The sequence below is a fragment of the Palaemon carinicauda genome, chromosome 9, assembly GCF_036898095.1.
Source record: "Palaemon carinicauda isolate YSFRI2023 chromosome 9, ASM3689809v2, whole genome shotgun sequence".
Classification (NCBI taxonomy): Eukaryota; Metazoa; Arthropoda; class Malacostraca; order Decapoda; family Palaemonidae; genus Palaemon; species Palaemon carinicauda.
In genome coordinates this window covers 148,327,553-148,353,948 of record NC_090733.1, presented here as the reverse complement: position 1 = coordinate 148,353,948, position 26,396 = coordinate 148,327,553, and the positions used below count along the sequence as shown (strand labels likewise).

Sequence of the window (26,396 nt, the reverse complement as noted above, 5' to 3'; positions counted from 1 at the left end):
CTGCCGTGGTGGCAATGCTTGACACGCAGAGTCCACACGCACTGGTGCATTAGTAGCGGACCAGGACGCAACGTCATGTAACTACTTAACAGTCTGTGAACTGTCAACAACAACAGGTGCGGTAGGACGCTGGGCGTCCACTCGAGACTGTTTTGACTGCCTAGTCTGAGCAGTCAAAACAACTCTAGACTGCGGTAGTTGACGCTCAGCGTCAAAACAAGTCAACTCCGCTGGTTGGCGAACGTCCTGAACGTCAACAGGAGCATTAGGAAGCAGCCTAACGTCCAAATGCGGCTGAAAGCCAACACGTGACCGCATCGAGTGAGGCTCTACATATCGTGACTTAGCTACGCCAACGTCAACAGGACGCACAAAGGTTCGTTTGGGCGGCTGAAGGCCAGGATCTCGATGAGATAAACGGCTAGGATCAACGTGAACCTTATCGGCAGAATAGTCTTCCATAAGAGAGGCAAGCTTATTCTGCATGTCTTGCCGTACAACTCATTTAGGAACAACGGGAATGGTTGCGGTAAGAGACGAGGGTAACGTCTGTGACTGCAAAACCTTGCCTACAAAAAGACTCTCGGAGCCTGTGTTACGTTTTTGTTTAGGCGGCGAGCAGTCTTCCGATGACTGCATAGTGTCAGAGCTGTCCTAATAGTTAAAACCAGGACGCTGGACCTGTCCTGAAAGGACTGACTTTCGCTTAAAGGGCCTCGAAACCTTGTTCCACGGTTTCTTATGCGAAAAGCCTTCGGATGACGAGGAGAAACTCGTCTCTCTCGTCTAATGGTAGGGGCGATCTTGGTGAGATACGCCTGATACCATAGAGGGAAAGTCTGTTCGCTGATCAAGGCCTCTCGAACCCATAAGTCGTACGACATTACTTCTCCCCTGGGCTTGGGAGCTTGCAAGAGGTCCCGGACTAGGCGAACGACAGGCACAAACAGACGAACCCTCGGTCGCAACACTGATAACACTTTGCGCAATATCACTTTATCACTACGATTTTCTGTTTTGCACTTATTTCATTGAAATCGAATTTTTTAACAATTCACATTAGGTATGAATAAAAACTGATTTCTACCTGAAGCATGCAATTCTACCCTCATCAAAAGGTTATAATTGCGAAATCAGTCGTATAATGTAAGCACATTAAAACAAGCAAAAAGAAAAAAGTAAACATATTTTAAGATAAAAAGATCAGTGGCTGGGAAGGAGACTAAACACTAGTTCATTCAAAACTACGTTTTCAATCTCTCACCGTACAGTGCCTAGGGACGAGAATAAAAACTTAAAACGTTTTATCCTTTCTCCCCGTACAGAGACTAGGGACGAGAGTAAAAAGCTGACTCGAGAACAACGTTACTCGCTTGGGACGAGAATAAAGATCGGAACGTTCTCTCTCCTCTCTCTCCCCCGTCTCTATCTCTCTCTCTCTCTCTCTCTCTCTCTCTCTCTCTCTCTCTCTCTCTCTCTCTCTCTCTCTCTCTCTCTCTGATTTCGCCCGAAGAGAAGAGCCCACTTACCTTTCGTCAATAAACAGGTTATTTGACCAAAGGAAAAAACTGAAAGGTTTTTCAATTAAAAAGTTCCTTTAAAATAGTATTTAAAACATTTAAGCTTTGAAAGAAAAAAGAACAAAACGTCAGAATCGATTTACTCTTCTGCAAAGTGAAACCGTGATACTCTCTCTCTCTATCGTAACGATAGAGCGCAAACTGCGTAGTATAAATAAACTAAACGTTAGTTCATCTTTGAAACAGTACGAAGACTATTCAAAGAAAAAAACTATCATAAAATATTTATTAAAAATATTTCATTTAATAAGTTTTAAATCATTAGCTCTGTAAAAGTAATTTACGATTGAAAAGGGCTCAACGATTGTTTAACTTCGGTTTCCAAGTTAGGACCGCCTACTCTCAGGAAAGGTCGCATATAAACAAATCATTAAAATTTATTTTGATGTTTATTATAAATGGAAAGCTAATCGAAGAGGCCTAATAAAGGCGGTTGAGATATAAAATATATAGAGGAAAATCTATAATTAATTTATAACGTGATAAGATAATTGCTAAAAGCCTAAAACACACTTCCGTCTAAGGGAAGGGTCGGCCATTTAAAAGTCAAAGAAAGTCCATACTTGGGTAGTAGGTTGGCCTGGGCACCAGCCGCCCGTTGAGATACTACCGCTAGAGAGTTATGGGGTCCTTTGACTGGCCAGACAGTACTACATAGGACCCTTCTCTCTGGTTACGGTTCTTTCCCTTTGCCTACACAGACACCGAATAGTGTGGCCTATCCTTTACAGATTCTCCTCTGTCCTCATACACCTGACAACACTGTGATTACTAGACAATTCTTCTTCACCCAAGGGGTTAACTACTGCACTGTAATTGTTCAGTGGCTACTTTCCTCTTGGTAAGGGTAGAAGAGACTCTTTAGCTATGGTAAGCAGCTCTTCTAGGAGAAGGACACTCCAAAATCAAACCATTGTTCTCTATTCCTGGGTAGTGCCATAGCCTCTGTACCATGGTCTTACACTGCCTTGGGTTAGAGTTCTCTTGCTTGAGGGTACACTTGGGCACACTTTTCTATCTAGTTTCTCTTCCTCTTGTTCTGTTAAAAGTTTTTATATTTTAAATAGGAAATATTTATTTTAATATTGTTACTATTCCTAAAATGTTCTATTTTTCCTTATCTCCTTATTTCCTCACTGGGCTATTTTCCCTGTTGGGGCCCCTGGGCTTATAGCATCCTGCTTTTCCAACTAGGGTTGTAGCTTAGCATTTAATAATAATAATAATAATACTCTCTTTCTTGTCATCAAAAATTAAATCTATCCAAAAACGAGTTCAAGATTTAAGATGAAGATAAAACACCTGCACTGCGAAAGCTCAAACCAAAATGAAGTACTTCACCAAATATGTTGAGAAAACTCCAGGTTCTACAGCGAGTATTGATACGTCTTGTCGTCAACGTCGACAGAGAAGAATTGAAGGGTTTGTTTACATGCAAGAGTGGTATCTGGCCGGTAGTTGGCGCTGGTGGGCACACCCGCAACCTTCATAGCGATCGCTCGCGAGTTTTTTTAGTATGTTTTCTGTCGAGCCGCTGAGTAGCAGCTATTATATATTCACCGGCTAAGTTAAATATTTAAAAACGAGGGGGTAGATTCAGATACTTAAGACTGACACTGACACAGGAAATAACACACCAGCATTCAGGCCTGGTGGAAAAAAAAGGCTATCAGAGAATGTGTAAAGGGATTGAGACAAGGGTGATAAATTACAGTGAGAAAAGTTGGATATGGATGACAAGAGAATGTGTGGAATAAAGACAAGAAATGCAGCATAATAAATACAAGAACAATAAAGGTTGGGATAATATCAGAGAAGAGAACAGATAACAGACTCTGGTCCCATTATGAGATTAAGATTATGGAAGAGAAGCGTTGGATGTGGATGGGAAGGGGGAGGAGATCAATATAGAGATGGATGGGTAAAATCCAGGATGACTTAAGATAAAAAAGCTTAACAGGGGATGAGGATGGAAGCTAATTAAATATATAGACCACAAGTAAAATATGGGAAAAGTAAAGAAAGCAATCTACATGAAATCAAGTTTCTGAATATAAAGATCAGAAACTGAAACTGGTAAGGTAAACATGAAGCAAAACATAATGAAGGGAGGTATGAGTAAATGTGTATAAAAAATTACTTTTTGCAGTAATCTTTAAAGGGGTAAACAAAGAATAGAATATTCTTAATTAACCTACCTCTCTTTTGGTGAAACTTTGTAACCATCCAAGACCTTTAAATTAAGGCACCAATTAATAACATATGGTCGATAATCGAAAGCAAGTAGAGGCCCCATTGGTGCTCCTAGCTCATCTGAAATGCAGATTAAAATACTCATGTTATAATTTGAAAGGGGACATTATACAATTAAATCTTTATCAGAAACAAAAATTCATGAAAAATTTTGTAATAAAAATTGTCTTTCATTTAGAAAAAAATATCAAGCAAGCAAAAATTCCAACTAGATATAAATAACAAAATGCTTATTATGTTCATTAGCCTCTTTAAAAAATTAATAAAAAATGGATGCCAATTTTCTTTATCAAAAGCCAAATTTCTAAACTGGTGTAGTATGAAAAAATATGCATTTTAGTAAGGAAAAAACAATACTGACATAAAATATAACCAACCTCTATGCTACTCTAGACTAATTCTGAAATGAGCAAGCTTTTTAGTCTACTCAGCCAAAACAACTAAAAAAAAAAGAAAGTATTAAATCAAAATCACTCCCTTTATCAGCTAACGCTCACTGACCTGTTGGTTGCAGAGGGTCCAAACACGGATTGTTTAAAATTGTGACCTGTTCTAAATGATTCAAGTGTGAAAGATTTGAGAGGTCATTCAAATCAGCCAATTGATTATCCGACAGTGTTAGAATAATTAGTCCCGGTGGTAAATATTTGTTACACCGGTATAACGTTGTAATTCGGTTGCGATGAAGAAATAATTCCTGTGAGGAGAGAGGTCACATTTAGTTTTAAAGATTAAGTTTCGGTTTCATTTCAACCACTACTGATTGCTATGGTGTCATACAAGTATCAACCTGTAATTTTATAATGACAACTGTTACTGCAATACTTGATACAATTGAATAATTTTCCTAAATATCTATGTACTCAATCTTTACCTTTCATGAAACCGATGTAAGAACAGAAATAAATACCCATGTATTCATATACCACACATTCTTTCAATATCGACAGTTAGTAATGTACAAAATTTCAGTGCAATCAGTGCATTATAACTAGAATATTCCACGTTTGAAAAGGGCTTTAAATGTTTCACATCCTTTAAGGGGACAAGTTAACATCATAAGTGTCATAAAGTAGATGCTGGTAATCATAAGGAGTGCTTACAATAATTGGCTCTAAAATATCTGTCGGATAATTTGCAAGGTGATTCAAAATCTTGATGGATTACAATCAATGTACACTTTTTAAGTGATTTGAACACAACATTTCCAATATGACAAATCAAATATTTATATTTTATACATTAAATTTAAAAATATCTTGTTAAAAATGTATTGCCTTACGAAATAGAAGTCAAAATTATGCTAATATCCCAATCACTATCAAACAGCAAACTAATCAAACATATAAACAGAAAATGAAAACAATGCATTAAATTACTTTTTAAGTATGAGCAAATAAAATTAATTAAAAATACTCGAGAGAAAGAAATAACTTAAATTTGTAGTTTCTAAAGAATTAGAGTTTGTTTTTACTAATGTTCACTTCATAAAAAAGATGGAACGTAATAATCTAGCATACTACAGTATTTTCTAATTTACTATACTGTATATGCAAACAAAACCATCAGTAATGGTAAAAAGACTGGAAAAATTTATATCTTTAGATACCCTCCCTATTTCACTAGTTGCTTCAATGTCTACAGCAGGAATTTGAAGCTGGTTGACTGATTCAAGATTTTTTGCCACTGGCTTTTGTAGTACTGTAAATACTCTGGAGGAACCAGTGCTTACTAGGTTCAAGATGAGTTGTGAGTCAGTGGCAAAAGGGCAGCAAATAATGCTCCAATAAATATCTTTCCATACAAAAACACGAAATCCTTCTTGCCATCTAAACAAGAGTTTGAGAACATTACGAGGATATCTAGAGACAGGCAAAAACTCAAAACTGCTGCCACAAGGTGATGGGTGACTAAAGAGATAGGTAGGATACATGGAGTGGGGTGCAGCCGAAGATCATCCAATAAAATGAATGTTTAGAGACCAAAATCCATCGAGTTCCAGGGCTGGTAAAGTTGTAAATGCCATCATTGGCTATGATAGACAACTATTAAAAATCAAATACTTTCTTACATCTAGGTCTTCCTATACAGTATTCACCTCATTTGTGACATTACCATTCTCCTAATATAATGTTGATTTGTGCAATCTTAGTTTAATTTTTATCGAAACAAATTAATTCTCAATAACATTATTCATTTTGTTCTGTCCTTGCAAATTCAGTGTGTGATTTTTCTTACATAGTTTTTACTTTGATATATTTTGTTCAATACTGTATCTTTCCATGTATAGTGTAATAATTTTCAGATTTTAAGAGTTCATTTGGCTATTCTTGCTATTTGTTAGCAAGAAAACTTTCTTGTAGACCAAACAAGCTGATATGGTCTAATAAGCACTGATATCTGCCAGGTCATCAAATTGACTAATCAAATATTTGCAACTTTCCCAAAACTTTCATGGCATGCTCCAGCTACCTTTCTCCTCTATACCTCACAAATTGTATAGCATCTTCTCTCAAAGAAGCAGCTGATGTAATACATTTTCAGCTATTACTTATGTTACAACATGCTGTTTTGTAGTATTTTAGTCGAGTTAATATCTGGTCAACAGTGTCAGTTGTTGGGAAAATGCTGACTACTCATTTGTGAAAGACTCACAAATCCATATATGACACAGCACTTGAATACACTTGTAATGGTTAAACAACATATCGGAATAACTCGGCATTAATACCACCACATTAGCAGATATTTGAAGTCTCATTAACAATAAGTTATGTCTGGCAATGTTTCAAGACTCCATATTACACAGTATTCTAGAAGTTATATTCCAGCTAAACTAAGTTGTGGAAGGATCTTCCCATTCAGGTACTGTACTGTTGTTAAATAGATGGAACCTCAATAGTTCGAACTTGTCGTGAATTTTTTCATGTTTATAAGGCTGACATAAGTCTTTTTATAGTGGCCGCTGGGGCATAAAAATAATTAGAATACAGTAGTGCCAACGTTCACTGCGTGTCGTAAGAGGCGACTAAAAGGTACGGGACAAGGGGTAAGGGAACCCAGTCTCCTGTACTGTACTATATACTCCTGTGAGACATCAAAGAAGTGGAGCTGTGGGGAAAGGGACAGCTCCCCGCACTCTAGTTATGAGTTGTCTGAATGTACGTGGATGTAGCACGATAGAGAGTAAAAGATGTGAGATTGGAAGTATGTTTAGGAATAGAAGGATGGATATATTGGCTTTATGTGAGACAAAGATAAAAGGGAAGGGTGAAATGAAGTTTGGTGAAATAACTGGTAGTGTCTGGGATTGAAAGGAGAAGAGCAAGAGAGGGTGTGGCTTTATTGCTGAGTGAATGGATGACATGTAAAGAAGTGGAATGGAAGGAGATATCATCTGGGTTAATGTGGGTAAGGGTTAGGTTGGGTAGGGAATGTTGGGCTTTTGTTAGCGCGTATGGGACAGGTTGTGAGAAAAGTGAAGAAGAGCGGAATGAGTTCTGGAATGAATTAACTAGGTGTGTAGAAGGACTGGGTAGAAGGAATTATGTAGTTGTCATGGGTGGCTTAAATGCTAGAGTGGGCGCTGGAGATAGAAGGTGTCATTGGGAAGTATGGTGTACCAGGTGAAAATGAGTGGTGAGAAACTGGTAGACATGTGTTGAGCAAGAGATGGTGATAAGCTCTAGCTTTTTCAAAAAGAAAGATAAAAACAAATATATGGGTAAGAATGGCAAATGGAAGTGGTAGAAAGGGGGTTAATGGATTATGTGTTGATAACTAAATGAATGTTTGGAAGATTGAAAGACGTGCACGTGTTTAAGGGTATGGCTAACGGTATGTCTGATTATTTTTTGGTGGAAGGAAAATTAGTTGTAGCAAAAGAGTGAAAGAATAGAGTGGGGGGGATGTAAAAGGGAGCTAGTGAGGGTTGAAGAGCTAATAAAACCGGAGGTAAAACGTGAATATCAAGAAAGGTTGAAAATGGCAGATGACAGAGTGAAAGTAAGAGAAACTGGTGATTTAGAGGAGGAGTAGAAGTTGGTAAAAGAAAATTTGGTTGGGATTGTAAGTGATGTGTGTGGCAAGAAGTTTGTTGGAGGCAGCATGAGGAAGGGCAGTGAATGGTGGAATGAAGGAGTGAAAGTAAAAGTGGAAGAGAAAAAGAGGGCATTTGAAGAATGGCTGCAGAGTAATAGTGTAGAGAAGTATGAAAGATATAGAGAGAAAAATGTGGAAGTAAAGCGCAAGGTAACTGAGGGAAAGAGGGCGGCTGACCTGAGGTCGGGTCAGGATTTGGGTTGTTCATATGAAGAGAATAAGAAGTAGTTTTGGAAAGAAGTGAAGAGAGCAAGGAAGGCTGGTTCGAGAATTGAAGAGACAGTGAAAGATGGAAATGGAAGGTTGTTAAAAGGAGAGGAGGCAATGAAAAGGAGGGCGGAATATTTTGAAAGTTTACTGAATGTTGAGGATAATAGGGAGGCAGATATAATTGCTATTGCAGGTGATGAGGTGACGGTGATGGGAGATGAGAATGAGAGAGAGATTACAAGAGAGGAAGTGAGGAGAGCACTAGATGAAACGAGAGTAGGAAAAGCATCTGGTATAGATGGTGTGAGAGCTGAGTTTTTAAAGGAAGGGGGTGTGACTGTACTTGAATGGTTGGTGAGATTGTTTAATATGTGTTTTGTGTTGTCAATGGTTCCTGTAGATTGGTTGTATTGTACCACTATAAAAGATTAAGGGAGACGTGCATGAGTGTTGTAATTCAAGGGGTATTAGTTTGTTGAGAGTAGTTGGAAAAGTGTATGGTAGAGTAGTGATTAATAGGATTAAGGGTAAAACAGAGAATGCAATCTTAAAAGTACAGGGGGGTTTTAGAAGAGGTAGGGGATGTATGAATCAGATTTTTACAGTTAGGCAGATATGCAAGAAATATTTAGCAAAAGGTAAGGAGGTGTATGTTGCATTTATGGATCTGGAGAAAGCGTATGATAAGAGTTGATAGGGAAGCAAAGTGAAATGTGATGAGGTTATATGGAATTGGTGGAAGGTTGTTGCAAACAGTGAAAAGTTTCTACAAAAGTAGTAAAGCATGTGTTAGGATAGGAAATGAAGTGAGCAATTGGTTGTCTGTGAGAGTGGGGCTGAGACAGGGATGTGTGAGGTCGCCATGGTTGTTTAACTTGTATGTTGATGGAGTAGTGAGAGAGGCGAATGCTCGTGTGCTTGGACGAGGATTGAAACGAGAATGACCATGAATGGGAGGTAAATCAGTTGTTGTTTGCGGATGATACTGTACTGGTTGAAGACGCGGAAGAGAAGCTTGGCCGATTAGTGACAGAATTTGGAAGGGTGTGTAAGAGAAGGAAGTTTAATGTGGGTATGAGTAAGGTTATGAGATGTACGGGAAGGGAAGGGAAGGTGGTGGGAGGTTGAATATCATGTTGAATGAAGTTACTTTAGGAGGTGGATCAGTTGAAGTACTTGGGGTGTGTTGTTGCAGCAGATGTACATCATAGAGTGAATGAAGGATGCAAAGTGTTGGGGGCAGTGAAGGGAGCAGTAAATAATAGAGGGTTGGGCATGAATGTAAAAAGAGTTCTATATGAGAAAGAGATTGTACCAACTGTGATATATGGATGGGAGTTGTGGGGAATGCAAGTGACGGAGAGACAAATTGAATGTGTTTGAGATGAAGCCTCTAAGGAGTATGGCTGGTGTATCTCGAGTAGACAGGGTCAGGAACGAAGTAGTGAGTATGAGAACAGGTGTAAGAAATGAGTTAGCAGCTAGAGTGGATATGAATGTGTTGAAGTGGTTTGGCCATGTTGAGAGAATGGAAAATGGTTGTCTGCTAAAGAAGGTGATGAATGCAAGAGTTGATGGGAGAAGTACAAGAAGAAGGCCAAGGTTTGGGTGGATGGATGGAGTGAAGAAAGCTCTGGAGGGTGGGAGGATAGATGTGAGAGGCAAGAGAGCATGCTGGAAATAGGAATGAATGGCGAGCGATTGTGACGCAGTTCCGGTAGGCCCTACTGATTCCTCCAGTCACCTTGGATGACCGCGAAGGTAGCAGCAGTAGGGGATTCAGCGTTATGAAGCTTCATCTATGGTGGATAACGGGGGAGGATGGGCTGTGGCACCCTAGCAGTATCAGCCGAACTCGGTTGAGTCCCTTGTCAGGCTGGGAGGAACATAGAGAGGAAAGGTCCCATTTTTTTCATTTATTTGATGCCGGCTACCCCCAAAATTGGGGGAAGTGCCTTGGTATAAGTATGTATGTTAATAAAGATCTATTTTAATGTTGTTACTGTTCTTAAAATATGTTATTTCAATTGTTCATTACTTCTCTTGTCATTTATTTATTTATCTACCTCACTGAGCTACATTTTCCTAAAGAAACCCATGGACTTATAGCATCCAGCTTTTACAACTAGGGTCGCAACTTGTTTAATAACAATAATATTAACAACTTTTTATCAATAACATTAAAAAGAAAGCTTCAAGATGAAAATAGTTCAAATAATGTAGATAAACATATAAAATTATCAAGTAGAGTACTACTTATGCCAGGTTAATCATGAAAAGAAGGAAAGGTATGACATCATCTATAGAAAACCATGTTCGGGGAAACTCAACTTCAACTTAATTCACTAAACCAGTTCCTGACCTATTCCACGAACCTGTCAAAGCTAGCAAATCGTCATTTAGCATTTGCGAGACCAAAAAACTATAGAGCTACCCTCAAGAACACCACATAAGATAGGTCTAGTTTTACTAAAAATACCATCCACTACCAACACCCAATCACTTACAAAACTGAATGTGATCAGGTACACAGTCTTCAATTCATGAGTAACAATGAGAGTATATTTTTCATATAAGCTCTATATGCCTTTGCTGGTTTCTCACTTATATTTTTGATAAACATATATGCATAAAGTGTCAACAATTTGGCTAACTAGCATTCTAACAAGCTTGGAATTTACTTTAACTAGAAATTGATAATTAATCCATATTTTACACAAAAACAGATAATATGTACAGAAATATATTCATGAGATAAACAAACCCTTAATAAAAATCTGTAAACTGCGGTTCATACTAACCTTAAGACTCTTTAACATAGAAAGGTCATTGATGTGTGAAATATAGTTGCCAGAGAGGTTAAGGTGTTCTAATGTTTTATTATTGCTCAAGCCTTCTATAGTCTGCAAAGATGCAAAAAGAAAAAATCAGATTTCATGAGTAAATATAGAATATGCTATCAATTACTAATACTCATTCCTACATTCTGGTAAAAATGTAGTTTCTACATCTTAAAATCATGATATTTTAATTATAAAATAAATTTTTGAATATACTTACCCGGTGAATATATAATAGCTGAGCCTCCGGCGGCTCGACAGAAAAACACAAAAAACTCGCGAGCGATCGCTATGAAGGTTGCGGGTGTGCCCACTAGCGCCAACTATCGGCCAGATACCGCATATACATGTAAACAGACCCAATTCTTCTCATCCCGCTGGGTCTCTATCGGGGAGGAAGGGGGGGCCTTTAATTTATATATTCACCGGGTAAGTATATTCAAAAATTTATTTTATAATTAAAATATCATTTTTAAATATTTAACTTAGCCGGTGAATATATAATAGCTGATTCACACCCATGGTGGTGGGTAGAGACCAGAGTTAATTAAGTTTACAGCATATATGCTTAGAGTTTTTGACAGTTATATCATAACAAAACCCAAATATATATAGGTACCTGGTAAGGAAGTTGACTTAGACGATTACTCTGCCATATTAGTCTGTCTTCCTCACGAAGCCCAGCGATCCTCTTAGGATGCTGAAAGACTCCCAGGAGCTGAAGTATCAAGGGCTGCAACCCATACAACAGGAACTCATCAAACCCCTGATCTGGGCGCTCTCAAGAAATGACATTTGACCACCCGCCAAATCAAAAAAGGATGCGAAAGGCTTCTTAGCCTTCCGTACAACCCAATTAAAAAACATTTCAAGAGCAGATTAAAAGGATATTGGAATTAAGGGAATGTAGTGGTAGAACCCTTACCCACTACTGCATTCGCTGTAACGAATGGACCCAGTGTGTAGCAGTCCTCGTAAAGAGTCTGGACATCTTTTAAGTAAAATGACGCGAATACCGACTTGCTTCTCCAAACGGTCGCGTCCATAATACTTTGCAGAGATTTATATAGCTTAAAGGCCACGGAATTTGCTATAGCTCTTACTTCGTGCGTCTTAACCTTAAGCAAGCATCGGTCTTTTTCATTCAAGTGAGAATGAGCCTCTCGTATTAAAAATCTGATAAAATATGACAAAGCATTCTTTGACATAGGCAATGATGGTTTCTTAACTGAGCACCATAATGCCTCAGATCCACCTCGTAAGGACTTAGTACGAGCTAAGTAGAACTTAAGAGCTCTAACTGGACACAGCACTCTTTCAAGTTAGTTGCCTACGATCTCTGACAGGCAAGGTATATCAAAAGACTTAGGCCAAGGACGAGAAGGCAGTTCATTTTTGGCCAGGAAACCAAGTTGAAGTGAACATGTGGCTTTTTCTGTAGAAAAGCCGATGTTCTTACTGAAGGCATGAATTTCACTGACCCTTTTAGCCGAAGCCAAGCACACTAGGAAAAGCGTCTTGAGGGTGAGATCCTTCAGGGAGGCTGAATGTAATGGCTCAAACCTGTCTGAAATGAGGAACCTTAGGACCACGTCTAAGTTCCATCCAGGAGTTGCCAAACGACGTTCCTTAGAGGTCTCCAAAGACTTAAGGAGATCTTTATTGTTGAAAAGATCTAAGCCTCTATGACGAAAGACCGAAGCCAACATGCTCCTGTAGCCCTTAATCGTGGGAGCTGAGAGGGAGCGAACATTTCTCAGATGTAAAAGAAAATCTCCGATTTGGGCTACAGAGGTACTGGAAGAGGACACAGATGCTGGCTTGCACCAGTCTCGAAAGACTTCCCACTTCGACTGGTATACTCTGATGGTAGAAGCTCTCCTAGCTCTCGCAATCACACTGGCTGCCTCCTTCGAAAAGCCTCGAGCTCTTGAGAGTCTCTCGATAGTCTGAAGGCAGTCAGACGAAGCGCGGGGAGGCTTTGATGAACAATCTTTACGTGGGGCTGACGTAAGAGATCTACCCTTAGAGGAAGACTTCTTAGAATGTCTACCAGCCATTGAAGTACCTCGGTGAACCACTCTCGCGGGCCAGAGGGTAGCAACCAACGTCAACCTTGTCCCTTCGTGAGAGGCGAACTTCTGCAGTACCTTGTTGACTATCTTGAATGGTGGGAATGCATATAAGTCCAGATGAGACCAATCCAGTAGAAACGCGTCTATGTGGATTGCTTCTGTATCTAGGACTGGTGTGCAATAGATTGGTAACCTTTTGGTCAACGAGGTGGCAAAGAGGTCTATGGTGGGTTGACCCCAAGTAGCCCAAAGACTCTTGCTCACGTCCTCGTGGAGGGTCCATTCCGTGGGTATCACCTGACCCCTCCGACTGAGACAGTCTGCCAAGACGTTCAAGTCCCCCTGGATGAATCTCGTCAACAGGGAGATGCCTCGATTTCTTGACCATATGAGAAGGTCCCTTGCGATCTCGTACAGCGTGAGGGAGTGTGTGCCTCCTTGCTTGGAGATGTACGCCAAAGCTGTGGTGTTGTCTGAGTTGACCTCTACCACTTAGTTTTGAAGAAAGCTTTCGAATTTCATCAAGGCCAAGTGGACTGCTAATAGCTCCTTGCCGTTGATGTGCATGCTCTTCTGACTCGAGGTCCACAGACCCGAGCATTCCCGACCGTCCAGGGTCGCACCCCAACCCAAATCCGACGCATCTGAGAACAACACGTGGTTTGGGTTCTTGACTGCTAGGGATAGTCCCTCTCTCAGACTGATATTGCTGTCCCACCATTTCAGGCATGCCTTTACTGGTTCGGAGACTGGGAATGATACCGTCTCTAACGCCTTGTCCTTGTTCCAGTGAGAGGCTAGATGGAACTGGAGAGGCCGAAGGTGTAGTCTCCCTAGCGAGACAAACTGCTCCAGGGATGAGAGAGTCCCTACGAGACTGTTCCAACTCCTGACTGAACAAACGTTCTCTTTTCAGCATTAGTTGGACTTTGAGCAGGGCTTGTTCTATTCGGGTGGCAGACGGAAAAGCCCGAAAAAACTGGACTGCGAATCTCCATCCCCAAATATAGAATAATCTGGGATGGGATCAGTTGGGACTTTTCTAGGTTGACCAAAAGTCCCAACTCCCTGGCCAGACTCAACGTCCAATGTAGATCCTGCAGACAGCGAAGACTGGACGATGCTCTGAGAAGCCAGTCGTCCAAGTACAGGGAGGCTCGGATTCCCGATAGATGGAGGAATTTTGCCACATTCCTCATGAGCCTCGTAAACACGAGAGGAGCAGGACTGAGGCCAAAGCACAGGGCTCGAAACTGGAACCCCACATTCCTGTAAACAAACATCAGAAACGGTTGGGAATCCGGGTGTATAGGAGTGTGGAAGTATGCATCCTGAAGGTCGAGAGAGACCATCCAGTCACCTTCCATTAATGCTGTCAAAACAGCCTGGTATACTTCATCATGAAGTTTGTCTTGACAATGAACACCTTGAGCGCACTTGCCTCTTGCGTACTCCTGCAGTGAACGTGGCTGCCAGATCATTGGAGCCATCCCTGATACACTTGTTCCTGCAGAGAACGTGGCTGTCAGAATATTGGAGCCATCCCTGATAGCCTTGTTTATGCATGACATAATTGTACAGCAAAACTTCAAACGCTCGAAAAAACTCCTAACAGGAGATGGTCTAGCTCTGAAGCCGACCATAAAATCTTGGAGCGTCTCATGGCCAGGCGCCAGGGAGAGTCTATGAGGTTTGAGAAGTCTATCTGGGCAGAGGCAGGAACTCCCAAGCCGAGAACTTCTCCCGTGTCATACCAGACTCTCGCTCTATAAGCCAGCTTAAAAGTAGGGAAAGCAAAGGCTGTCTCCCCCAAACTCCACCTGGTGATTAACCAATCGCCTAGCAAACGTAAAGCTCTCTTAGAAGAGCGAGAGAGCACTAGCTTAGAAAACAACGGCTTCGAAGTAGCTAGGCCTAGTGTAAACTCTGACGTTTAGGCGAACGAGGAGCAGCAGTTACAAAAAGATCCGGACAAAGATCCTTAAAAATCAGCATGATTTATTTAAAGTCCATAGAGGGCTGAGCAGCTTTAGGCTCCTCTCCGTCTGACAGAGTCCTCAAGGGAATATCAGTAGGAGGGGGATCAGCAACTTCCTCATCTGAAGGAACCTTGTCCGACAATTGCCGAGTCTCAAGCAAGGGAGAGACCTGCCGTGGTGGCAATGCTTGACAAGCAGAGTCCACACGCAAAGGAGCAATAGTAGCAGTCAAGGACGCTATGTCATGTAACTGCTTAAAGGACTGACCAGCAACAACAACAGGTGCGGGAGGACGCTCGACGTCAACTCGAGACTGCCTTGACTGCCTAGACTGAGCAGTCAAAACAACTCTTGACTGCGGTGCTTGACGCTCAACGTCAAAACAAGTCAACTATGCTGGTTGGCGAACGTCCTGAACGTCAACAAGAGCAAGCGGCAGCGGCTGAACGTCCACAAGCGGCTGAGAGTCAACACGGGACTGCATCGAGTGAGGCTCTACAAAACATGATTGACGTGACTTTGTAACGTCAATGTCAACAGGACGAGCAAAGGCTCGTTTGGGCGGCTGACGGCCAGGATCTCGATCAGCTAAGCGGCGAGGATCATCGTGAACCTGCTCAGCAGAATAGTCCTCCATAAGAGAGGCAAGCTTATTCTGCATGTCTTGCAGTACAACCCATTAAGGATCAACGGGAATGGGTGCGGTAAGTAACGTCTGCGACTGCAAAACCTTGCCTACAAAAAGACTCTCGGAGCCTGTGTTACACTTTTGTTTAGGCGGCGAGCAGTCTTCCGATGACTGCATAGGGTCAGAGCTGTCCCAATGGCTATAACCAGGACGCTGGACCTGTCCTAAAGGGACTGACTTTTGCTTAAAGGGCCTCGAAACTTTGCTCCACGGTTTCTTACGCGAAAAGCCTTCGGATGACGAGGAGAAAATCGTCTCGCTCGTCTTATGGTAGGGGCGGTCTTGATGAGACACGCCTGAAACCATAGAGGGAACGTCTGTTCGCTGATCAAGGCCTCTCGAACCCATAAGTCGTACGACATTACTTCTCCCCTGGGCTTGGGAGCTTGCAAGAGGTCCCGGACTAGGCGAACGACAGGCACAAACAGACGAACCCTCGGTCGCAACACTGACAACACTTTGCGCAATTATCACTTTATCACTACGATTTTCTGTTTTGCACTTACTTTACTGAAATCGAATTTTTCAACAATTCACATTAGGCATGAATAAAACTGATTTCTACCTGAAGCACGCAATTCTACCCTACATTAAAAGGTTATAATTGCGAAATAAGTCGTATAATGTAAGCACATTAATACAAGCAAAAAACAGTAAACATATATTAAGATAAAAAGATCAGTGACTGGGGAGGAGACTAAACACTAGTTCATTCAAAACTACGTTTTCAATCTCTCACCGTACAGTGCCTTGGGACGAGAATAAAAACTAAAAACGTTTTATCCTTTCTCCCCGTACAGAGACTTGGGACGAGAGTAAAAAACTGACTCGAGAACAACGTTACTCGCTTAGGACGAGAATAAAGATCGGAACGTTCTCTCTTCCTCTCTCTCCGTCTCTCTCTCTCTTTCTCTTGATTTCACACCGAAGAGAAAAGCCCACTCACCTTTCGTCAATAAACAGGTTATTTGACCAAAGGAAAAAACTGAAAGGACTAAGAAATTGAAAATTAACAAGTTCCTTTAAATTAGTATTTAAAACTTTCATGTTTGAAAGAAGAATGAACAAAACCTCAGAATCGATTTACTCTTTCTGTAAAGTGAAACCGTGATTCTCTCTCTCTCTATCGTAACGATAGAGCGCAAACTGCGTAGCATAAATAAACCAAACGTTAGTTCATCTTTGAAACAGTACGAAGACTATTCAAAGAAAATCTTTCATGAAATATCTACTAAAAAATATTCATTTAATAAGTTTTAAATCATTTGCTCTGTAAAAGTTATTTACGATTGAAAGGGCTCAACGTTGTTTAACTTCGGTTTCCAAGTAAGGACCGCCTACTCTCGGATTAGGGGAGGAATAGGTAAGGTCGCATATAAACAAATCATTAAAATTTATCTTGATGTTTATTATAAATGGAAAGCTAATCGAAGAGGCCTAATAAAGGCAGTTGAGATATAAAATATATAGAGGAAAATCTATAATTAACAACAACAATTTATAACGTGATAAGATAATTGCTAAAAGCCTAAAACACACTTCCGTACTAAGGGAAGGGTCGGCCATTTTTAAAAGTCAAAGAAAGTCCAAAAAACAATCCAAAGTCATCAACAATTAAATCTATCCAAAAAAGAGTTCAAGATTTAAGTTGAAGATAAAACACCTGCACTGCGAAAGCTCAAACCAAAAGGAAGTACTTCACCAAGACTGTTGAAAAACTCCAGGTTAACAGCGAGTAATGTACGTCTTGTCGTTCAGACCGACAGAGAAGAATTGGGTCTGTTTACATGTATATGCGGTATCTGGCCGATAGTTGGCGCTAGTGGGCACACCCGCAACCTTCATAGCGATCGCTCGCGAGTTTTTTGTGTGTTTTCGTCGAGCCGCCGGAGGCTCAGCTATTATATATTCACCGGCTAAGTTAAATATTTAAAAATAAAAAATAATACAGATACTTCAGTTTTATTGTTTTAATTTTCTTATTTTGAAAATTGTTTTAATTTTCTTATTTTGAATTACAAACTAAATACAGTTACCGTGCATGGACGACAATAAAGAAAACAAAAACTTCTGAAAGAATTTAACTCAATTGCAAGTTTTTGAAATGATCAAATGACAAACACTGAACTCACCTTTATCTTATTACCAGCCAAATTAAGATGTATAAGATGTGCTAATTCTCTCATGCCCTCTATCTGCACAATGCTGTTATTCGGAAGATTGAGCACCCGTAAAGAGTACATGCGGGCGAACCAGTACATCCTAACCACTTGGTTGTTGGCAATAGATAACTGGAACAAATAAATTTCAGATGTTAGCAGATGACATGCATTATACTAAAAGTATATTATTCTTAGCAGAAAGTAGGTCTTCATATTGCCTTCCCATCAATGTCAGTTTGGATTATATGTAAATGAATATACAGTATAAAAATGAAAGCTAAACTTCCGGGACAATAAAAATTTCTGTTTATGTCAATACAGTACTATATGATTTAGTGTGTGCAAAGGCAAAATGAAAACTAAAACATTTGAAAGAAAACAACTCATTTTTGGCATGCAATCGTTCCAAGAAATAAAAAAAGTATTTAATATTGCAATTAAACAATCATACAGTATTACTATAAATTTCTGAAATATTACTGAATGTACATGTATATAAAATAACTCAAAGTTTAATTCTTTTACAGTGAACCCTCGCTACTTCGCGGTTCGACCATCGGGGATTCACCACTTCGCGGATTTTTTCCATAACCCATATATATACAGTAATATATATATATATATATATATATGTATGCATGTATTTATGTATGTGTATACATATAAATATATATATATATATATATATATATATATATACACACACACACACACACACATATATATATATATATATATATATATATATATATATATATATATATATATATATATATATATATATCTATATATCTAAAGTAGGAAGATGTGATGTAGTTCTAAGGGAAAAGTATGGGAAATATGTCTGGGTAATAAGCAAAGCTCTACCTCCAGTTTGTTTCTACATTATGATCAGAGATAAATGTAAACAAAACATTGGTTGCCATTTTTTATCGTGCTTTTTAGCATGTTTAGGAAATGCATGATATAAAATCACCTTTAATATTTGTGCCTGTTTTAGTTTAGGGTACTGTAGTACATGCATTAAGTGTTCTGTACATTAAAGGGTAGTTTGTTAACAGTACTACGTACAAGGGAAGGTTTTAAAAGTCTGAATATACATGTTGAATAAATAGGTAAATATGGTGTCACTACTTCGCGGATTTTCACCTATCGCGGCCGCGACTGGAACCTATCTACCGCGATAAACGAGGGTTCACTGTACCTATGTTACTACAATGACTGACTTAATTTTTTTTCTGTAAAGTTTACCTTAAATTGACAGATGCCTATCTTGTGGCTACTGTATATAATTACAGTATATGATGTCAATAACATTGTCTACACTGTTAGTCTTCAAATCTGTGTCATTAAGGATTTTACCAACGCAAAATGAGAATTAATAGAAGAAATTATCTAATTCAAGTAAAAACATACTGTACTGGTATCACGTATGTTCACCAATAAACATTCTACCCAACAAGCATCATGGTGATTTTTAATAAACCAAGACAAAGAGAAATATTTAATTGTCTTAAGCACCTGAAAGACTCATCCAAATACCTAGCAAAAATCATGTATATATGAAAAAAAGGCAATTTCAGTCAATTAAAAAATGAATATGGATTAGAAACAAACTTCTGTAGAGAATACCTCACACAATCATTATAATATCAAACAGATAAAAATTTTAGGTACTGTATTCATCTAAGAGCTCTAATTTAAAAGAAATTCCATCTAGTATCATTTAGACTTACAGTGAAATGTGAATTTCTAAAAATCACACTACAATATTTATAAAATTCATAAATATGAAGAAACATGAATTTTCTACTGGAAGAAGGAAGAAATTCAAACTACTGTATACGGGATATACAGTATAATAAATACAATAAAATAAATGCACAGATCATACCCTCTCCAGTTCTCCATAGCTGTCAAGATTAGCTAAATTCTGTAGAGAATTATTATCTAAAACAAGTGCTGTGGCATACGCCTGGTTAGCCGGTGCTTTCTCTAGACGCTTGAGTCTTCTGCCACAAAGGTCTAATACTACTTCTGAGTCACTGGCAACTGAAAAAGAATGATATTGCAGGGATTAAAATATTTTATTGCATTACATATGTGTATATTATACATTTTTTACCAACCTTATATAATATAGAGGAAAAGACTATGTTTCCTAACTACACACTACAGTATCTAATAACTAAAGTAGTACTGTAGTTGTAGTTCAAATGGTGGTAATAATAATAATTTTTAAAGTACAGTAATCTGATTTTTTTTTAGCTTTAGGTATGGTGTATGTTTTCAGCGCAAAGCTGGATGGCTGTTGAATCGTTTAACAAGCAGTAAGCAAAAAGTGGGGGCAAGGGCAAGGAACCCCACCCCTTTACTTATCAAAAGTCTTTTCACTTATAACCTTTCAACTCAGGAATGAGAAAAATGGTTGAGAGAAGTATAATGAAAAGAACTCGGGTTTGTATAGTTAGGAAAAAAACAAATTATTTAAAAAATTTGTGATTTGTTCCTAGGTGAATACAAAACAATCCTCCTTTAGGTAGGGAGACCTACTGCTTATTGGGTTGTAAGACTGCTTAGAATTGAAGAGGCAAGTTCTTTTTCTTCTCTGGAATGTCAACCTACCTGGTCCTGTACGAGAGCAAAGGAGATGACTACAGTAATCTCCTATCTGTCTATCATTGGAATAAATATGCTGGTACGACCTGGATTATCCAAGATTGGTACATAGTCAAAGGAGGGATTGCAGCCCAGAATAATATACCTGCCATATGATGACCAAAGGGTTGGTATATATTCCCCCCTCAAGAATATACTGTAATGTATACCAACTCAGAAGTGTAGTTCACCAGCATCATGTCAGGTCCAGCAAGTCCTTAAGATAGGGGCAGCAAGAAAGGAGGAGAAGAGCCAGTTATTCTGCCACCATTCCAGACTTACTGCTATACGTTACCACAAACAAGATGCTTACCGTCCCGTATGGGGTCTGGGCTAGCTACATAACTACTTGAGCAGCCACAACGTGACCAAGTGCAAAGGAGTCAAGGGGCTTGCGGGTATTCCTATAGAAAAAGGTCATGAAGATGGTTTGATGCATAAACTCTCAAACCTTCACCCCCCCCCCCCACTACAAAATTCCTCTTAAAAGCAAGGGTGGCGCCTAGCCCCTGATTTTGATGGTTCCAGTCCTAGTTGGAACATGGACCCTCTCAACAGTCGAGGTATGTGCACTATGGACCGACTCCCAAACTCAGAAGAGATAGAGTTAAAGACGCTTCTTTCTTGGTTCTGCACGGAAATATACAGCAGATGCTTCTACTGACAACGCTGCTGAGAAAACGCTGTTGTTTAGCCAAGCAGCCCTCTACTCTCTTGATACATCTGAGCACAGTTGCGTGTTAGGAGGCGAAGAGTCAAGTGGGACTCTATTATGAGGGTTAGCCAACAGGTAAGATAAACCTAAGACTCACGTTAAGCCATCACGAGGAGGGGTGGTGATCCTTGGAGACTAACCAGTGATTCTTCAAACAGTATTTGAAGAGATCTCTAGTGAAGATGCTCGCTTGAGGCAAAAGTTTTTCCAGTGAGGAAAGGTGGCTGAGAAGATTCTGGCTACGTTATGATTGTTCAATATGACAGAAGGTTGCATTACCTCTTTAAACTTGCTGATGAGATTGTCTAACCGATTGAATCTCGTTGTTACCACGATGGCCAAGTGCTTCAACTTTGGCTTGGGTGAAAGATTTGACTTTTCATAGATTACCACAATCCCCAGACTGGGGTGTATGGATAAGTTCAAATAGGGAGCACTGCAAACAGGGATTCCCACTAGCATCATTGGTACCATGGTGACTAACACTGCTGGCATTGGAATTACTGCTAAAATCACTGGGGTCATCAAGGCAAGGCAGCTTTAGGTATCTACTCCTTCAAAAGACATCGAACACCTACCAGAAAGAACTAGGGAAAGCCAAGCCTTCCTTAAGTCTGTTGTCATAGGCAGTCTGCAATAAAGAGATTCCAGCACACGTTAGTGCAGCGATCACCTCGCACTTCACAAAACCTGGATAACTTTCCAATGTAGATCTGAGTTCTCCATGCTTCTGAAGGATACTAATGGAACTAAGTCAGAGTGTAAATGCAGAATTTTCTGCAAACTCAAAGAGAAGAGCAAAGTGCTAATTAGAATGGTAATTCATGGACATGCCCGAATTATGCCTAAGACAACTTAGCTTTCCCGTACCTCTGAAAAAGCGCGCCCAATGGGAGGTAGGTCCCAATCTACTCTTGGTATAAAGTGGATAATTGCAAACAGTTATGCTTCTGAATAGTGTATATCTACTGGAAATTTAGTCATACACTGATGCAGGTCCAACACACACACACATTCATTTTGTTCCATTATTAACACGAAGCTGCATTACACAATCATTCAAGCTAAAAGATAAGAAAAAATTAAATTCTTGAATAGGATGCACGAGTACTGTACATCCATAACCATTGTGGCAAAAGACAAAAGTGGATTCTTTGACAGGCGGGTGGACGGGGCTACTTGGCCACACTCACCAACTGTCGTTAAATATTTTGTTAACGATTTCAACTCCCGTTCCTGCTCCACTAAAGACATTTAGTATTAAAATCACTACAAGACTGGAAAAAATTCTAAGGATAAAAGTTTCTCAGCCATCCTTAGGCAGGAAAACACAAGGATAAGATATCTATCTATCTATTATATATATATATATATATATATATATATATATATATATATATATATATATATATATATATATATATATATATATATATATATATATATATATATATATAAAGAAACCATGCCTGCGATGTATTGAACAGTCAATTTTGCATACTCATCAAAGTCCATTTCTCAATATAATTTTTTGCCACTTAAACTGTTACCCTGCAGCTCATTTTGATTGTAGTGTACAATACTGTATTTGCCCGATTTTTGCAGAACTGTCTTTGGTAAAGAATTTACTGTTATATGTTGGCCTTTTTTTTAATGGAGAAAATGAAAAGTATTTTTAATATGCTTACTGTAAGGCAATAAAATTTTTACAAATTTTTGGACTTCTTGTATATCAAAGAGAATGAGAAAATAAGGCCAACAATACTGTATTACTGAATAAGCAAATTTGTGAACTATTTTCAAAGCAAGGACTGTATCACATAATTGTATAAAAGTTATACATTTCTTTACTTTTCATGAATCACTCTGTAACACAATATACTAAAAAATGGGTAGAGTAAGCTAATACATAGCTATGAAATTTGAGAATAAAAATAGGAAGTTAAGCGTGCTTCTAATTACAGTACAAAATAAGGTTACATGTCCCTTTCACAATTCCCAAAATACAGTTAAAAAAAATTTCATTGAAAAAATTATTCACAATCTATACAGAAAATAAGTGTTCTAGTAAATCTGCCCTCTTTGCCGATAAAGTTGCATGATATAGAATTAATTTTTACTAAAGCTTCAGTTAAAACTATACTTTTATTCATTATAAAAAACAATAGTGGATACAACACCTTTACCTGTGTCATCTTGTCCATCATCCTTTTCCTCTCCTGAAAGAGAAAGAAAAATGCATGAAGTAATTTGCAAATAAAAAGTTGGCGGAAGTCAAGTACAAAACAAATACAGTATCTTCATCACAACATGGCTTGTAACAGCCTATGCATTGATTTGACAAAAATTAAAAACTGTCCTTGACCTGCTTACAATCATACATAACTTTTGTTTGGATTCAACTTCATGCCCCATAATTTACACCAGGCACTAATGTTAGCTAGACCTCTATTAAGGGATTCAGCAACCACGTGAAAGTCACATAATAAACAAAATTAAGACTGTACATATTCACCAATGATTTTTTATTGTCATTCTTGATGAATACCCTTTTTACTATGGTAGGTGGTGCAACTGCAAAGTAAAAGAAAATAATGCCTAACTTTGTAGTGTGTATTAACTTACTATCCCTGACATTGTGCAATAGGGGGTGTAGAAATAACAATTAAAGTTTTATAAGTTTTACTACCAAATACCTAGCATAAAATATTTTTTTAAAACCAGTTGTGTATACAGTATTGCAAGTTTTCTTCTATATAAAAATGTAATGAATAAACATCAAGGTCAATAAGCATATGCATCCATATGTCAAGAGCAGTGTAAAAGGTGGGAGTTTGAGGGATGAAGGAAAATGTCAAAATTTTAACTCTGTTACCATGACAAATATTGCTAAAGGTTTCCACAATGACGGAGATCATGTTAAATGTACAAGAGTTTTCTTCAAGTATTATATAAGATTCATGGCAGTGCATCCACTTTACAAAAAAAAGTATTAACTTGCTCAACATTTAACCTAATCTTTGTATTTATTAATAATCCATCTCTCAGAATACTATTACAAATAAAAAATATTTCCTTGTATGGTTAGTAAGACGAAGAAACTCTAGGTCAGTTCAGGGGGGTGGGGGGTGGTATAACGTACTGCATCCAAAGATAGCGGAGAGTGTGAAGTTTCAATGTTTACTATTGTTAGTACCAGTGTAAATAATTACCAACCGCAGTATTGCTAATAATTTTCTACTGATGATATGCTTAAAGGCATATGATGTTGGCATAAGGGTACCTAAGCCTATGATTAGTATAGGCTATTGCTAAGGAAAGGGTTAGGTAAAACTGTAGATTAATGAGATATCATTGTAGTAACATGGTGTTGAGCAAATGCATTAAGCATTCAATTTCGTGCGGAATTTGTGACATGTGGCAAGTTGTTTGGGCCAGGGAGATCATTAAGCACCAATGTGCAAGGGGTGGGTATACTGCAGGTGCACTATAAAAGGTAAATCTATAAACAAACACAATAACCTTAATGAAAATCTAAGACATGTTTCTGATTTATATATAGGTAATTTGAACATTAATGACAAAAATATGTCAGCATACCATATTTTTAGTTATGGATGTTTAAAAGTTAGGGGAGAAAAATCATATTTCAAAAGGGAAACAAACAGGGATATGACCTGACCTGAGGTTCCCTACCTAACCCAAGATGCCTCTCCTTAACTATAGGGGGGGGGGGGGTGTAAACAAGAACCACTATGACTAACCCTCTAGGACTCTCCTTAGCTTAACCTAAAGTAGGATGGCTTCTGTTCTGACAAATGGTTTTACAGATGGCTCTCTATTTCACTGGTCCTTATACTTACCAAAAATAAGTCATGTGATATGGAAAACATCTGACTGCCTATTTGGAAGGCGATACAAAATAACAAGCAGTATAAAAGGTACAAAGAATGGTAAATTATCGTCCAGACACTGAATTGAGAATTTTCAATTAAGTATCTACGGATAATATAATGTAGATACGATGATTAACGCATATGGATTTCAAGTGTCTTTGAGGAGATACACACCAAAATGTTTACCCCACTTTCTCAACTAAAACTGTACTATAATACCCTAAAATCATTCAAAGTTAAAAGAGGTCGGAGAGCACTATGGATAGGAAGCACGAACCAAACGTTGTATGGTTTTAGGCTATCCTGGCCTGGGGGAATATCATACCCCTGATACTACCCGGCTAAACTTAAACATGGGTTAATCTAACCTAAGGAAATATGACATGGTAACAAGAGTTGCTAAATTTTAGTTTGTTTTAAGGGCTGCTCTCCTGGCCCTATCACACAGGGGAACATAATTGGCACATATAGACTTCAAAAGATGTAATCAATCTGATATTATTCTGGTCTATATGCAGACTGTGGTGCATACTACTCTATCATATGTTAATAATACAGTTTTAATGTAAATCCAGTCTGATACACCAAAGAATGCAGTGTGACCTACTGTAGGAAAGCCATGCCTGATCCTAGCCGCATGTCCTATGTAAGACAGTTCGGTGCAACTTTTATTACATAATTCGGCCCAAGTTAGTTAGCTAGCAGTGCTTTACATATATCTGAAGTTTATCTAGCAAGCCATAGGTTAGATCTTGCCAAGCTATCAACGTCCAACATCCAAGCCCTGCCCACTTTATTACAACCCACAAACAATAAAAACACAATGTTCTTTGGCATAAAAATGGAGAAAATATGAGAAACCATACAAATAATAACCATTTATCATGATCAGGGCACCATCTGAATTGTTAACTTGAGGAAATGAATTTGCGTCTTACTGTCAAACGCGAAATAAGGCTGGGTGGAATCATTTTAGAAGAAAAGACCATTATATTTATTGATCAACTCTCAATCTTTCCAATGTCATAGCTACTTCTGAGGGTTCCAGGAGAGAAACTCCATTAATGCTTTTCTAAAAGAACCTAAATTTAAAGTTAATGCTGTTCCCGTGAGAGATTAATAGAGATATTTACAAGAATTTTCTAAAATAGTACATACCTGAGGAGGCCATATTTAAGCGCCAATGTTTTGGTCGACTTTCGTAGGAAATCGATGATATATTTTGATTTTCATTTTCCT

At 38.7% G+C, this 26,396-nt stretch overlaps 1 protein-coding gene across 1 annotated transcript in view; it reads right to left on the bottom strand.

Moving 5' to 3' along the window:
* The window catches only part of LOC137647255 (serine-rich adhesin for platelets-like), a 75,311-nt gene extending 48,918 nt beyond the window's left edge, over positions 1-26,393 (bottom strand). Inside the window, 7 exon segments of the mRNA XM_068380649.1 lie at positions 3,779-3,893; positions 4,335-4,530; positions 10,946-11,047; positions 17,859-18,017; positions 19,783-19,940; positions 23,448-23,480; positions 26,316-26,393. Coding sequence (XP_068236750.1) covers positions 3,779-3,893; positions 4,335-4,530; positions 10,946-11,047; positions 17,859-18,017; positions 19,783-19,940; positions 23,448-23,480; positions 26,316-26,328 — 776 coding nt within the window. The 5' untranslated portion in view covers positions 26,329-26,393.
* Between the last annotated feature and the right edge of the window lie 3 nt (positions 26,394-26,396).